The 16,373-nt window shown below is 32.8% G+C and overlaps 1 protein-coding gene across 18 annotated transcripts in view; it reads left to right on the top strand.

Moving 5' to 3' along the window:
- The window catches only part of LOC111052229 (disks large 1 tumor suppressor protein), a 748,988-nt gene that overhangs the window by 712,421 nt on the left and 20,194 nt on the right, over positions 1 to 16,373 (top strand). For all 18 annotated transcript variants that reach the window (XM_039432558.1, XM_039432554.1, XM_039432544.1 and 15 more), the window contains 2 exons: positions 14,069 to 14,282; positions 15,526 to 15,668. In XM_039432558.1, the coding sequence (XP_039288492.1) occupies positions 14,069 to 14,282; positions 15,526 to 15,668 (357 nt within the window). The remainder of the gene's footprint in view (positions 1 to 14,068; positions 14,283 to 15,525; positions 15,669 to 16,373) is intronic.

Here is a 16,373-nt window from a genome sequence, read left to right as displayed (position 1 = left end):
TTATTATTATTACATACCTCTTTTTTGTTCTGTATTTTGTTTTATAAATTTTCTTACATTTTATATTAAAAATAATTCAATGTTAATTTTGGATCCCAATTTTTAATTATTGGAGAATAAACTATGGAATAACTGGAGTTTGAATACTTGAAACATTTATTCTAAGAAAAACCTCGGAAATCCGATTTGCAATTTATCTTCCCATCGCAAGGAAGGAGTCATGAAAGCGAACACATGGCGATGGTAGAGGAGCTATTTTTGTAGGATTCCGAACAGGAAAGTAATGTGGACAGATGACAACTTGAGTGTCGGCGAAAGAGATTGGGCCAAGTGCTAAGTTCAAGGCTAATCAAACGAGAGAGATTTGCCAACGAACTCTGAATACATAAAACAGGCTACAAACTGGCTGACTCTGTTGGTAATGAGGTGAAACATCAAACAAAATACTAGACCTACCTCAGTTGAAGCAACAGAACCTGCGAATTATTAATGTTTGTGTAAGTTATTGGGAATGGTTATCTCTGTGGAATTTAAAATCTCATTGAGCATTATAACCCACAACTAGTCTACTCCAACCTACATTTCTCTTCGAAGTACGTTTGTTGGTTGAAATGATTACATGGACTTGACTTTCAATTTAGCTAATAAAAGATATGAATGCCTCTAACATTCATACTAAAATACAGTCCATATTATTCCAATCAAAAGTTCTCATGAGTCCCTTCCTTATAATGCTTGAGAATTATGTTCGCCATTATTTTAGCGATTCTTGACCGAGAGGTCATTCATGTATGTGATATTAAAAGCAATGAATAGATCCAATATCTTGGCTGAGGAATGAGTGCCATTATTCGAATTTGATGTTCAGCCCTGTGGCAAGACAATTCGAAAGTAAAATCTCATTATTAGATAGAGCCTACGTGATTTTGAAACGAGTAGTATCATCATTCTAATAACCATCTATTTTATGAGTGTTATTTTCATTTCTCCCATTAGTGGACTGGTCCCTATTTAGGTCATATTCGTTGGACTTCTTTGTCTCTTTCACACTTGAAGCACTCGTCTGTCTTTTTTCTATGCAGATAAAAAATGTAATTGAGAGGAGACCAATTTTAGGAATTGTAATCAAGTTTGTAAATAATTCACTTCACGTGGTTGGTTGCTTTCACCATTGAGGAGGAGAAACATGATACACATTAAGTCGGTGCCTCTTTGTAATTAAAATGTGTTTGAAAGTTGATGGTTATTGAAAAACTCTGTTAGGAAGTAATAGAAGTTATTATTGTTGATGTCGGTGGTCTCAGATCAAGTTCTGATATATTTCTGAAGTAGCTATAGTTATAAATTATTCCAAGTTTAATGCAATTTCCATGTTGAGGAAGGAAACTAGAAATTACATAATGAAATTAAATGGTTATGAGATGAATTAAGTACATGTGTAGTACTATAGTAGGTGTAGTACTTGAGTTGTAGTTGTCAATCAGTACTGTTGATAAAGATATATTAAAGTAAAATTATTGATGATCCACATTATTTAAACATGATAATTTCGTTCAAATAGTTGAAGAGTAGGTGTAGGCTACACTTGACAAAACTCTCTCAGTAGAAAGAACTTGGAAAATTCATAGGAAGATGCAAATACACAAGAATTGAATAACTCTACATCATTTTCCTGGTTAATACCCTTCAGATATCCATGAAAAATATATGTACATGAATCTCGTGTTTTCCAATTTCTGTTACAATGACACTCACTTGATAGGAAAGGTTGAAGAGTAGCTCTACACTTAACAAAACTCTCTCAATAAAAAAAAACTTGGGAAATTCACAAAATTCATAGGAGGATTCAAATACACAATAATTGAATAATTCCACATTCTCATGGATAAAACCCTCCAGGTATCCATGAAAAATATAGGTACAGGAATCTCGTGTTTTCCAATTTCTGTTTCAATGACACTTGATAAGAAAATAGTATAGGTCTATTGAAGCTTTCTAATCCACTCTGATAATTTGTGTTAGATAAGGTTCCAGTCTGAGTTTACAGGTGAACACAGTACACATTCAAATTATTACTCGAAAAAAAAACAATCTTCTTCTGCACTATATAATCTTCTTAGGACGTGCTAACGTGGAAACGCTGCTATTTTTGGGCGTGATTAAAATGCGTGTGGAGCCAGCAGATAATTATTTCTTTGTGATTTTATTAGCTTGGCGATTGAATTGTGTGTCGCTCCACTCCTTTAGGCCGAACGTTGCTTGTGTTGAAAGCGGGACCTGGCTCCCAGCTTGTAATTCTCCGCTCGGTACTTTCGCTCCAGTGGCGTGAAGGTGTTTGCTACTGCTTCCGTTATTATTTTTAAAACTCAGATGCTGTATGCATGTGTATCGTGTTTATAGGCGTGTCATGTTGTTATTTGAGTGGTCGGTCCGGTCTTTATCGTGCGCCGACGCAAATAACGTGGACTATTTAAATTTGTAATATGTCTGGACGATCTCTCATTCAAGATATAACAAGTTAGTGTAGTTTTTCTTAGGCTTATCAACACTTAATTAAGAAGCTTCTACAATTTCATATAGAAAGGATCACGAAATCGATTACAACTTACAAGTTACAAGCCATTTGATAGGACTTGTGGGAGTAGGTTTTTGTGATTACTAGTTTTTTTTCTTAGAAACAAGATTTATCGAAAAAATTTTAACAAAATTTGGCAAAAACATGTTGTGATAAACTTGAAAATCCAACTTGAATTAAATTTTAATCCGCTCAGCACTATTCGAATTTAAAATCGGTATCAGTAATCTGAATTGTATGAGGAAACAGTATGAGCCCGAAGACTTGATTTAGCAACAACTAAGATTTTGGAAAGAGCTGTGTATCTGATATGTATTGGCCAGTTAGCCTGTGATGGAGTTTATGGATTAATATGGAGTTACTATTCTTATATCAGTAGGATATTATCAATTATTCTTCTAAACATTCACTAATAATGAAAAAAAGTAGCAATCATAATAATTATGTTACAAAAATGTTAAATTAATTTAATTTCAACTCATTCACAACAACAAAAAAATACAATCAGAAAAACAATATACAATTAAATAATTACAAACAAATTACCAAATAAATAAATAGGTAACAAATTACAAAATAGTTTATATATAGATATATAAATAGATATGTAAATACTAAATAGGTAACAAATTACCTCCAAGTTATGTAGCATTTGGAAAGAAATTCCTTAATGAGAGGTAACGACAATACAATATAAAAATATACAATTTAGAGAATCAAGAGTGATGATTGCTTATTTAGCGAAGATATTCAGAGCAGCATTTCCAATCATGACTTGGATGGCAATGTTTCGGGGTCAAGGTGGATCTAATTCATTTTCGATTGTCAGTATATGTGTTGGCCGAGTCTCGGGGTTGTATTTATTATTTTAGGCGACGATTTATTTTCATTGGACTGATGGACAGTTTTCGGGGTGTGAGGAAGGGTGAGGTGTATTCCTAGTTCAGACAATTTTGCCGTTCAGTTGACAGTTTCGAATTTGATCGAGTTTCATACTTGACGGGTGTTCAAAATGGGAGTATGGCGGAAAAGATTGAGTCTGAGAATCGCGCAAACTGTAGAGGATCTTATTTTGTAAGTTAGTTTGTGTTAATTTATTATTCTAGTTCAATGCTTTAGCCTTATTCACATATAACTTCGATACTCTGTTTGCAGTTTGTGCCTGAGAAAATCGAAAGTAAAATATCTGCAAATTCCAATTCATTTCATATCGAATGAGCATTCTACCATTATCTCTTTTGATATATTTGATACACTATTTTCCGTTTGAAATCGTTATCTCCAGGTTCAAGCTTCCTCTCTTCATATAGAGAACTGAATGTACCGTCATTAATGTTCTCGTAGTTTCTCAAATCTGTGAAAATTATATAAATTGATAACTGTATGTTCACATTCAATGATTTTACAAAACAATAATGGAAATTACTTCTCTACACAAGAGACATCAAATCATCTATAATAAAATACTTTATATTGCTACATATAACAACCGATGAAATAATTTTATCACAAATAGTTTCTTGGTTGTAGAAATGTAGGCCCATCTTATAATCTGAGTTATTTCAATATTCCTCTAAATGCTTAGAAAAGCTCATTTTTACAGAGTGATTTATGGGAAACAGATATTTTTTAAATAATCAATACAAGATCAATTCACTGAAGAGGATTGTCTCAAGCTGAATAATGTGTTATATGATGATTCGAGACGTATCATACGTATTTCATCCTGTCTCTATCATTATTATCATTTTTTTCTAACAATTCTCAAACTCTAAATAATGATCATTATTCTCTTGTATCTTGTGCATTGTCATGAAGGTAAATCATTGAAATATGTTGTCAATACCACTATATTTTTTGAAATCACAGAACCAGCTTTCATTGCAACACCTGCCACATCTTCAGCTGAACTCTGATTCAATGGTAAATCATCTTAAATCAGCTACTCAATTTCGTTATTTTTTTCGATAACTCAATAGAATACTGCGTATCCTCGTCAGTTCTTGTGACATTGTTTTACATTGTCACATTAGTTCATCTTCTTCAATGATATTATAACTAGTGCGCAAAAATACCGAATGGTATGTACTGAAAAGTTTCACATGTCCCCATTCACACCGGTCAGTCCAAGTGTGGTCTCCTTCCTTTCCCTTCATTTTCATGATGGCTCAAGTGCGGTACTTTTCGCCATAAATTAGATTTGATGTGTTATGATTTGAGAACGACAGGTCTGCGATGTCGATTCGTTGCCAAAGTGCGAATTTGGGTCAAGTTGACCAGGTGAGACAGAGAGGGAGAGAGTACGAGCTTCGTCTCACTTTGTTTACATTTCGTCCTCAATTACAGCGACTGATGCTGGTATTGCAAAACTCAATTGCTGCCACTATATTTGAGAAATTGCTAATAGTGTATTCTAATCGAACTTAATGTGGTAGGAAATGGTTACTAGTCTTGACAAGTTCAATGAAACACTTCAACGTCTCCACTGTAGTATATATTCATTTATTTATTGAAAAGCTCCGGTCTTTATCGTGCGCCGACGCAAATAACGTGGACTATTTAAATTTGTAATATGTCTGGACGATCTCTCATTCAAGATATAACAAGTTAGTGTAGTTTTTCTTAGGCTTATCAACACTTAATTAAGAAGCTTCTACAATTTCATATAGAAAGGATCACGAAATCGATTACAACTTACAAGTTACAAGCCATTTGATAGGACTTGTGGGAGTAGGTTTTTGTGATTACTAGTTTTTTTTCTTAGAAACAAGATTTATCGAAAAAATTTTAACAAAATTTGGCAAAAACATGTTGTGATAAACTTGAAAATCCAACTTGAATTAAATTTTAATCCGCTCAGCACGATTCGAATTTAAAATCGGTATTAGCAATTAGAATTGTATGAGGAAACAGTATGATCCCGAAGACTTGATTTAGCTACAACTAAGATTTTTGAAAGAGCTGTGTATCTGATATATATTGGCCAGTTAGCCTGTGATGGAGTTTATGGAGTTACTATTCTTATATCAGTAGGATATTATCAATTATTCTTCTAAACATTCACTAATAATGAAAAAAAGTAGCAATCATAATAATTATGTTACAAAAATGTTAAATTAATTTAATTTCAACTCATTCACAACACAAAAAATACAATCAGAAAAACAATATACAATTAAATAATTACAAACAAATTACCAAATAAATAAATAGGTAACAAATTACAAAATAGTTTATATATAGATATATAAATAGATATGTAAATACTAAATAGGTAACAAATTACCTCCAAGTTATGTAGCATTTGGAAAGAAATTCCTTAATGGGAGACGACAATACAATACAAGAAGGTACAATGGAGAGAATCAAGTGGTAATTGCTTATTTAGCGAGAGCAGCATTTCTAATCAAGACTTGGATGGCAATGTTTCGGGGTCAAGGTGGATCTAATTCATTTTCGATTGTCAGTATATGTGTTGGCCGAGTCTCGGGGTTGTATTTATTATTTTAGGCGACGATTTATTTTCATTGGACTGATGGACAGTTTTCGGGGTGTGAGGAAGGGTGAGGTGTATTCCTAGTTCAGACAATTTTGCCGTTCAGTTGACAGTTTCGAATTTGATCGAGTTTCATACTTGACGGGTGTTCAAAATGGGAGTATGGCGGAAAAGATTGAGTCTGAGAATCGCGCAAACTGTAGAGGATCTTATTTTGTAAGTTAGTTTGTGTTAATTTATTATTCTAGTTCAATGCTTTAGCCTTATTCACATATAACTTCGATACTCTGTTTGCAGTTTGTGCCTGAGAAAATCGAAAGTAAAATATCTGCAAATTCCAATTCATTTCATATCGAATGAGCATTCTACCATTATCTCTTTTGATATATTTGATACACTATTTTCCGTTTGAAATCGTTATCTCCAGGTTCAAGCTTCCTCTCTTCATATAGAGAACTGAATGTACCGTCATTAATGTTCTCGTAGTTTCTCAAATCTGTGAAAATTATATAAATTGATAACTGTATGTTCACATTCAATGATTTTACAAAACAATAATGGAAATTACTTCTCTACACAAGAGACATCAAATCATCTATAATAAAATACTTATATTGCTACATATAACAACCGATGAAATAATTTTATCACAAATAGTTTCTTGGTTGTAGAAATGTAGGCCCATCTTATAATCTGAGTTATTTCAATATTCCTCTAAATGCTTAGAAAAGCTCATTTTTACAGAGTGATTTATGGGAAACAGATATTTTTTAAATAATCAATACAAGATCAATTCACTGAAGAGGATTGTCTCAAGCTGAATAATGTGTTATATGATGATTCGAGACGTATCATACGTATTTCATCCTGTCTCTATCATTATTATCATTTTTTTCTAACAATTCTCAAACTCTAAATAATGATCATTATTCTCTTGTATCTTGTGCATTGTCATGAAGGTAAATCATTGAAATATGTTGTCAATACCACTATATTTTTTGAAATCACAGAACCAGCTTTCATTGCAACACTTGCCACATCTTCAGCTGAACTCTGATTCAATGGTAAATAATCTTAAATCAGCAACTGAATTTCGTTATTTTTTCGATAACTCAATAGAATACTGCGTATCCTCGTCAGTTGCTGTGACGATGTTTTAGCATGTCACATTAGTTCATCTTCTTCAATGATATTAGAACTAGTGCGCAAAAATACCGAATGGTATGAACTAAAAAGTTTCACATGTCCCCATTCACACCGGTCAGCCCAAGTGTGGTCTCCTTCCTTTCCCTTCATTTTCATGATGGCTCAAGTGCGGTACTTTTCGCCATAAATTAGATTTGATGTGTTATGATTTGAGAACGACAGGTCTGCGACTTCGATTCGTTGCCAAAGTGTGAATTTGGGTCAAGTTGACCAGGTGAGACAGAGAGGGAGAGAGTACGAGCTTCGTCTCACTTTGTTTACATTTTCGTCCTCAATTACAGCGACTGATGCTGGTATTGCAAAACTCAATTGCTGCCACTATATTTGAGAAATTGCTAATAGTGTATTCTAATCGAACTTAATGTGGTAGGAAATGGTTACTAGTCTTGACAAGTTCAATGAAACACTTCAACGTCTCCACTGTAGTATATATTCATTTATTTATTGAAAAGCTACTGTATTTAAGTAACTGTAAATCAACTATTCTATACTACTACTTTATCTACTTTATCACTTTGTACGGCAACCAAATTTATGAAATTTCTGTATTGGAACAGCTGAAGAAGGAGTAGTTTATTCAATCCTGGTCCAATACAAAAAAATATTATAATTTATTTTATTATAGTTTGATCAATGTTGGAAATAGAGTGCTATTATCTTTTAAAAGGTTCAAGTCTTTTTTTTTTGCTTACTAGATTATTTTGGATATTGGAAAAATAATTATTGTAAAACGGGATTTTTTTTCTTTTCATGAGATTATACATTTACTGTAGAAAATACAGATCTTATAGATAATCAAAATCTTCAGTCATGGCAATTTTCATGATTATGTAGATTATTTATTCCATAATACTATTTCTATCATAGAAAGAAAATATCATATCCGACATCCTAGACACTTCATCACGATACTCACTCAATTGGCGCTTTTCATACTGTACCAGCATATTTCACTGGAAGTAATCAGTCAGTAGCCTACTTCATCCAACGATCATCCATTAGGTCGAGTAATTCTAAATGCTTTACTTTATCCTGATCTCATCTTATCTCAGAGTGAAGTCATCATCATGGCTAAGTAGATGGTGATTTACAGTCCAGCCATTCCATCCGGTGACTCCTCTCCAGTGCACGGAAGCTGCTCAATCTTTCTCATCGTAATTCGATTTGATGCCTCAATTTTTGATCTGATATACTGTGTAATTTGATCACCAAGCATGTTCCCAGGCTTTATACATTTATGAGGTCTTAAAATTATCAAGGTATTAAGTTATGTTGCCTCTGTTTGAAGTTTGAAACGTTACGTTATATTGAGCTGGTTAGTGTGTTAACAGTGCCGGTCACAATTTAACATTTAACCTCTCACTATATAATGTCAAATCTGAGATTTATCTCCATCATTTCTTTAGTGACGATCTGATGAACCAGTGGTGTAATCTATGATTCTTCTTGATTTATTGATATATATATCAATCAATAGATGCATACTTTCTCTACAACTCAGGAAGTCATGAAAGAATTTATAGTGAATTGGAGGAAAGCTACTCTTGAAGTCTTGAAGAGATTGTTGCAAAGAGATTCCAATGAACGTTTATGGAACGAATTTTGTCAATTTCGTCGGGCAGCTAGGCGAGTTAATCGGTTTTATGAGTTATTGTTAAGTACCGTTTTTAATAAGCCCACACAAAGAAAGTTTTATGTTTCTTTCCAAAGTAATGAAGTAATCTTTCGTTAATGTTTCCAACTTTGAATAACGGTATGTCGGCTTATTGCGTTTTAATTCTTGCAAGTCCTTTGTTAATCTGCAGTGCCGTTGACCTGAATAAAAAACCGACTACAATAGTTTATTATCAACTAGGCTTACAAAAGGTGTGGACGTTGAAAATGGCCCGCCAGGTAAATGAAAGCGTCCATGGCGTGAAAAAGCAGTTCTTGACGCGTGCAGAGGTTTTTGTTAAAGGAACGGCAGCTTATTCAAATCACAATTGAATTAATTCACGCATGAACTGGTTTTTACTTCCTTCCGTTGCCGCCGCATGTCTATAAAATGGACACATCAATCAACCCTCTATAGGAATAACTCGAAGTGGGGTCTTTTCATGAAAGCTGTATTTCGTCAAATATTATTGCGTAAGATTTCAGTGATTCAATGATTATCAAATTTTCATTGGAAGTTGTAACTTTGTTATAGCCCAGTTTTGTGGCCTCTGAAGAAACAATTTGAACCCTATGGAAATAATAAGAATTAATAGAAACAATAACAACTTGAACTATGGAAATATTGATACATCATAATGATGAATACACTTTCATGGTAGTAGTAGAGTCTGAAAGTGTGAAAAGTCATAACAGTATCATTACTATATTATGAAGAAAGGAATTTTAATTTGAACCCTATGGAAATAATAAGCAAAACTATTGATACATCATAATGATGAATACACTTTCATGGTAGCACTAGAGTCTGAAAGTGTGAAAAGTCCTATCATTACTATATGAAGAAAGGAACTTTAAATAACTTATACGCGATGGGAAATACATGTTTGAAGCATTATTACTGCTGAATTTCAGTTTGAGGGATTTGAAGCTTTAGAAATAGGTGAATAAGTGGAAATTATTGAATGGATGATAGATTGGTGATTGGTAAGTAACAATGTATAAGAGAGATGAATGAAGAAACGTATGACCACCAGTAATAGAATAAGGAAGTTAATCAATTTTATAAAATTTAATTAAGATGCTATGTAAATTCGGTAGTTAATTAACTACGGCACCAACTGCAACTAGGATTGAAAATGTTCAAAACAGCATACATCCACCATTGGTCAAATATCAAGACTGACCAGGACATGGCTGTTAAGGGACCTTCTTCCTCGGTTCTCAAGCAAGATGCGTTGTCAGATAACCTCTGCAACCTCCAGTTGACCTGCCAGCTATTTGACGCCTAAACACATAAGTTGTGTCCGAGACAACTTTCGGCCCTATCCCAAGTGTTTTACGCCGTACGTGACCGTATACGCCCATTGTGTGAAACGTAATCGACTGAATTAATCTACGATCAAAACATTGTAAAACTTGGCCATCGCTGAGAAATTGGCAATAAAATGCTTTCTTTGCTCATAGGTAACTCCGTAGCACACTTTCAAAGTAACACGTGCGATCTATTGGAATATAATAATTGAAATATCCAGAATTTTATAGTGTACTTGATTGAGAATTGTTGTTTGTTTTCTTCTATCCTTTACTATTAAACGAGCAACTTCTGTTTATATGTTTAGATGTTTGGATGTTTAGATGTTTGGATGTTTAGATGTTTGTATTTCACCGGATCTCGAAGACGGTTCTAACGATTCTCACGAAATTCAGAACATAGTAGGTTTATAATATAAAGATTCGATTGCACTAGGTCTCATCCCTGAGAAAACTCGCTGAAGGACATTAAAAGGATAATTATTATTCATCCTTGGAAAAACAGATGATAATAATTATTTCGTCGTCTGTTGTTGATGGAAGTGAGTGAGCGAGTTCATGTGTGTGGGACTGTGTCAAAATTATGACTCAGCTGTTGAACTTTGTAATCATTCAATCAGGTACTTAGTGCCGGTTGCAAAAAAGCCTGGTTATTTTCAATCCTGATTAATTCCAGTAGGTCCGTCTTTGGAAATGGTCTTCTCTGATTTGGTGCACGTGAAGTTAATCAGGATGAAAAATTAACCGGCTTTTGTGCAACTGGGCCTTTGTGAGGTAAATTTTTGCATTCCTCTGGGAATTAATCTCAATTTACTGTGATTAGATAGAACATTTCATGTCGAATTTTATTATAATTTCTTGTTTCGTTATACATTGTTTATGCTTTTGTACTACAGAGCGAAGCTCGGTCCCTGATATTAAACTGTAGATCCTGATAGAATAAGTTTCAAATTCTACTAATCATTCCAATGAGTCCGTATGATGAAAAGAGAATAAGAAGTAGATTGTTTTTAACAATTTCAAATAGGCTATTTCTGTCGAAATCACTTGTAGAATTTGTCAAAATTTATTTAATTCAGCTAATTAATATTTTACTTGAGGGTACAACAACCTGTTTAATTGGTAAAAGTATTGATATCATTGTATGCAAATGAAACAATTGAAAAAATAGAGAGAGTGGTCCAAAAAAATATTTCTCAGATCTCCTTTCTCATGGCATAAATATTTATACGACTTGAAATTGACGACAAAAAATAAGTGGGACTCCACTTTGCAATCTTGATCACCATTCTTTGCATTCTCCTCTCTGTCCGCTATACGATTTCTTCAACAGTATGCTAATTGGCATTTCACTTGATTATTTCTTGAACTGACCTTCCGATGTCAACCCACTTCGTACATCCCACATGAGGCTTCGGTTACCAACCGCTCGAATCTTGGAAATCTTTGTTTAAAACTGCTAAATCATGTACTACAGATGGATGCATTTATCTCAATATGATCACATTGTTTCGAAATTGATTTGGATACATTATTGTCTTCAGATACTCAATTAAAATGTGTGAACATTTTTTTGATGAAATGCTACTACTATTCCTATAGTAGTATAGTATATTTAAATCCTACAGTAGTAGCTATAGAAAACATGAATTCAGTTTTCAAGCAATGATTGTGATTTCTCAATAACTAATAGCGAGGGAATACACTCTATTTCCCAATATTCTCCGATATTAATTTTCTTTATGTTTGTTTCCAAATATTTCATTTATCGTTAATAAGTTAGATAACTATTCACGAAATTTAAAAGTTTCAACACCTGCAACATTCTGTCCTACCATAAGAATGGACCATAGTATTCTTTTGAACAAAAAGAACAATCAAATATGTATCAGTCCTTCTAAATATTTTGTGTTTGTTTCGCTTCGTGTAATTCCATTGAATAGTCAGCCTGTTGATTGGTATGTGTGTGTAGAATGAATGTCTCAGCGCGTACCTCTTCATGGATTAGTGATATGTCCTTGGTATGATGTGGGTGCAGCAGTGAATATGATTATGTGATAGCTGGACAGGACTAAACGAGAAATACAATACTGTTTACTGCAGGTCTGATGAATAGCTAATAATAGATGGGAATAACTTGATATCTATGGTGGTATTATTTCTTTTTTGAAGTATGATTCAGTCGTAGAACTTATAAAATTGAATATTATGAAGTATACCAAAACTGTTGTAACAACATCTCCATATTCATCTTTATTTGTCGAAAAAAGTCGAAGTAGGCTATTTGAATTATTGAAAATTAATATTTCAATAAATCTTATAATTTTTTATCTTATTAATGTGAGAATCACTTGCAGGAAAAAGACAAGTGAAGAAATATGATGTGATTTATGCATGATAATGGAAAATAATGCAGGTTCGAAATAGTGTTTTTCCAAAAACAGTCGGTCGTCAAGCTTTCTCTCACCAGTTATTATTATTATTAGCGTATGGCTTTGAATGGTGGGGAGACCCAAGGGTAGTTCACCTCACCGTATATAGTCCAAAGTTCCCTAATGGGGAAACCGTACACTAAGGTTATAGTGAGCACAATACTTTAAATTTACACTTTTCACTTCGGAATAAAGTTCATTTTGATGTTAAATTCATAGTAAATTTGTTAGTTCACCTAGTATGCACTGAAAAGTATGTGTGAGTTTCATGTTTGTAGATAAAATTATTAAGTTTTCACTTTACTATGACTTGTTATAGGTTATGATCTGAAGAATGTATTTGAAATTCAACAACCCAATCATAGTTTTTATAAGTTATCATAGTCTTTTTGTAAGCTTGCATCACGATCGAATATTCAATTTTCTCTTTCCCTTATCTTCTTTATCATTGTCACCTCAGGATCTTCACCCCTTCTTCATCAAGCTGTAAATTAAGTTTTATTGTTAGGTTAATACATTTTTGTTTTAATTTGTTAATTGTTTCCAAGTTAAGGGGGAACATTTGGGTTTTACCTGTAGCTTCCATTGAAAATGCAAAATAAATATTATATTCCAAATAAAATTGTTCTACTTTATGTAATGTACTTTTCATAAAAAAGTAGTAATCATAATTTTAACCAAATATTAGTCCTGTCCCTCTGTTTGTCTGTGGTGTTTCATGACGTTGATTTGTTTGAAAATTGAAATAGGCCTAGGCTATACAGTTGATTATTATAACTAAATATATTCCAAATATAATGCGTTCCACTTTATATCATGACATGTTAACCAATTTAATTACACAGACTCTTTTTCTGTTTGTCTGTGGTGATTTCGGGCTAAACTTGTTGATTCTTTTTATCCGATAGGAAAAAGAGACATTGGTAGACCTCGGAAAAGATGGCAATAGAGGAAATCAAATAAGAATATAGGAAAAGCTGATAAAGAAATTCAAAATTAATAACATTTTATACTTGTATAAGCTATAAATTTTAGATATAATATATTCCTCCAAAACATTTAAATTTTTTGTAGAATGCTGTTGTGAGTCGGAACAGGCAAAAGCCTAATCCATGAAGGCAAGAAGAAGAAGAAGAAGAAGAAGAAGAAGAAGAAGAAGAAGAAGAAGAAGAAGAAGAAGAAGAAGAAGAACTTGTTGATTCTCTACCAATCATCGACTTCATTATATGTTTTTGTAAATGAATGTTATGAATTTCCATCTTCAAGTTTTGGTTCATGTTTACTCTCTTGGCAAATGAAGGAACTTGTAAATGAATGAATAAATTTTCATTTTCATGATTTTATATATATGTTTACTTTGTAAATTAATGAACGACGTCTGTGTGGTTTCAGGGAGACGCGAACGATAGTGCTGACTCGAGGCCCGCAGGGCTTGGGCTTCAACATCGTGGGCGGAGATGACGGCTTCGGCATCTTTGTGTCGTTCATCCTGGCTGGTGGACCGGCCGACGCCAGCGGCGAACTGAAGCGCGGCGACCAGATACTCAGCGTCAACGGCGTCAGTCTCAAGAACGCCACTCATGAGAGCGCCGCTCACGAGCTCAAGGTAATTAACTCAAGTCTCAATTCTCACAAATCTCAATTAATTCAAGCCCCACTTTTCTGCAGCATTTCTTCTACTAACACATTCAAGCTACGTTGAGGCTGACATTTTGTTGATGCTAGTTTGTTTCTACAATGTTTTTATGTGACGGTTTCTTGTCGCTGATAAACTCACTTCCATGTTAGGATTTCACAGCTTTTGTTATGTGTCTTCACAATTTTTTAATTCAGTTACTTTCCAAGCCATAGAACTAACATAGAATTGTTTCTTAAACATCAAACAACATACACCGGAAAACGTAGGTTCTCATAGCTTTTTGCCAATTTTAATTTATTATGATTATGTTTAATTATAAAGTAAAACAACGTATCCACATATTCACGGGTGAATTTTGGATAAATTAAATTTATTTTGTAATTTATGAATAGCACAAATTTTCACTGATTCTTTCAACACTGATATTTCTTAATTTTTATTCAATTTCTTTCTCAAACAAACTCCAATATTTCTTAGCAAAGTTGAAGACAAAAAATAAAGAAACAAGTATTCATAGCTTGTAACATTTTATTCGCAGATCATATTGGAAAAAAACAGAGGTATTCACATTTTTATGTTATGATGTTGAAAGCGAATGAAATGTAGGTTTTGTATGAGAAGTCCTGAATAATTGTGCTTGAATAATAATTATCAAGGATATAGCCTTGAATTTGTTGTGTTTTTCTATTATCCATCCAATTATAGACTTTTCTTGAAGTTATGTTATAGCTCTGCTATATCCTAAAAGAATATTATTGAACTCAAATGTAGTTGTGAATATTTTCAGATTTCTCGAGCACTCTAATTTGAAAACATGCAAATTCTATTGTATTGTGAAGTATGGCTTTTTGTTTAGAATACTTGGTTGCACTGACAAAATAATGTTTATTTATTTATTATAGAAAATTATAGACTAGTACCCTTTTTAGCTAAATAAAGTGAAATAATTGTTTACTGAAAAATAATAATTCATTTTGACACTTGAAAATGACATGAGTGCTCAAAACTAGTTATGTTTATATAAAAAATATAAAGAGGGTACTAGTAACTTTCTATTCAAGTAGTTTTATTAAAGTTCAATATGTCATTAACGTGACTTATGCTAGTCTACTGATCATTCATGCTTCGAAAGTGTGTTAAATATGTATATTCCAATGATAATCCTGAAAATTTGTAACATCAACATTAATAATTATTGTTGTATTCACAGGGAGCAGGACAGACGGTTACAATAGTAGCTCAGTACAGGCCTGAAGACTACAATAAGTTTGAAGCACGACAAACTCATGACAAGCCCATCCAATCAATGGGAACATTACTACCAACATCACAGAAACGATCATTCTATGTCAGGTATGTGCATATTTCATAAGCTATTTTAAATCTACATTGCTGAATTTATTCAAACCCAACTATTGACATATTTTTGTTTCTATTTCGTGATTTTTTATTGAAGTAAAAGTAATTTAGTTTAGTGAAACTTCATCAACGTTTTTTTTATTGTTGTACAGAAAATTATCAATCCAAGTAATATTAATTTCAGACATAAGATTAGGTTTAATATGGCAAAGAATAACGATTCTATTGATTTAGTTTTGCATTGACAAGCTGAGGAAAGTAAAAACTATAAATCTAAAATATAATGAAAAAATTGCATTTGTTTTGAATTACGTCAAAATTTAAAATTCTTAGTTTTCGTCGTTTCTTAGTGAAAATGGACTAAATTTTAGAAAAGTGAAACCATAACCCTATTTCGGACATTTAAAATGTTATCTAAATTTGGGAGAGAAATAGTACAAGGAGCATCCTTAGTTTTTCTCTCCCAATCAGTTCTACTTTGTAAAAATTATAAAAAATATATAATAATAATAAATAAATAAATAATAAACAAGTATCAATTCGAGTCTTTCTTATTTGTTTTGAATTTGAAAGAACCCTTTCTACGATGGATGAATTCTTGAACCTGCTATATTCTATATTTTTTCAATGATTACTAGTAGGTACCCTTGATTGTATTATCTATTTTACTTGTGACACGACTACTTTCGGGTATTTATC

Source organism: Nilaparvata lugens, chromosome 1 (assembly GCF_014356525.2).
Source record: "Nilaparvata lugens isolate BPH chromosome 1, ASM1435652v1, whole genome shotgun sequence".
NCBI lineage: Eukaryota > Metazoa > Arthropoda > Insecta > Hemiptera > Delphacidae > Nilaparvata > Nilaparvata lugens.
This window is presented reverse-complemented; position numbering and strand designations above follow the sequence as displayed.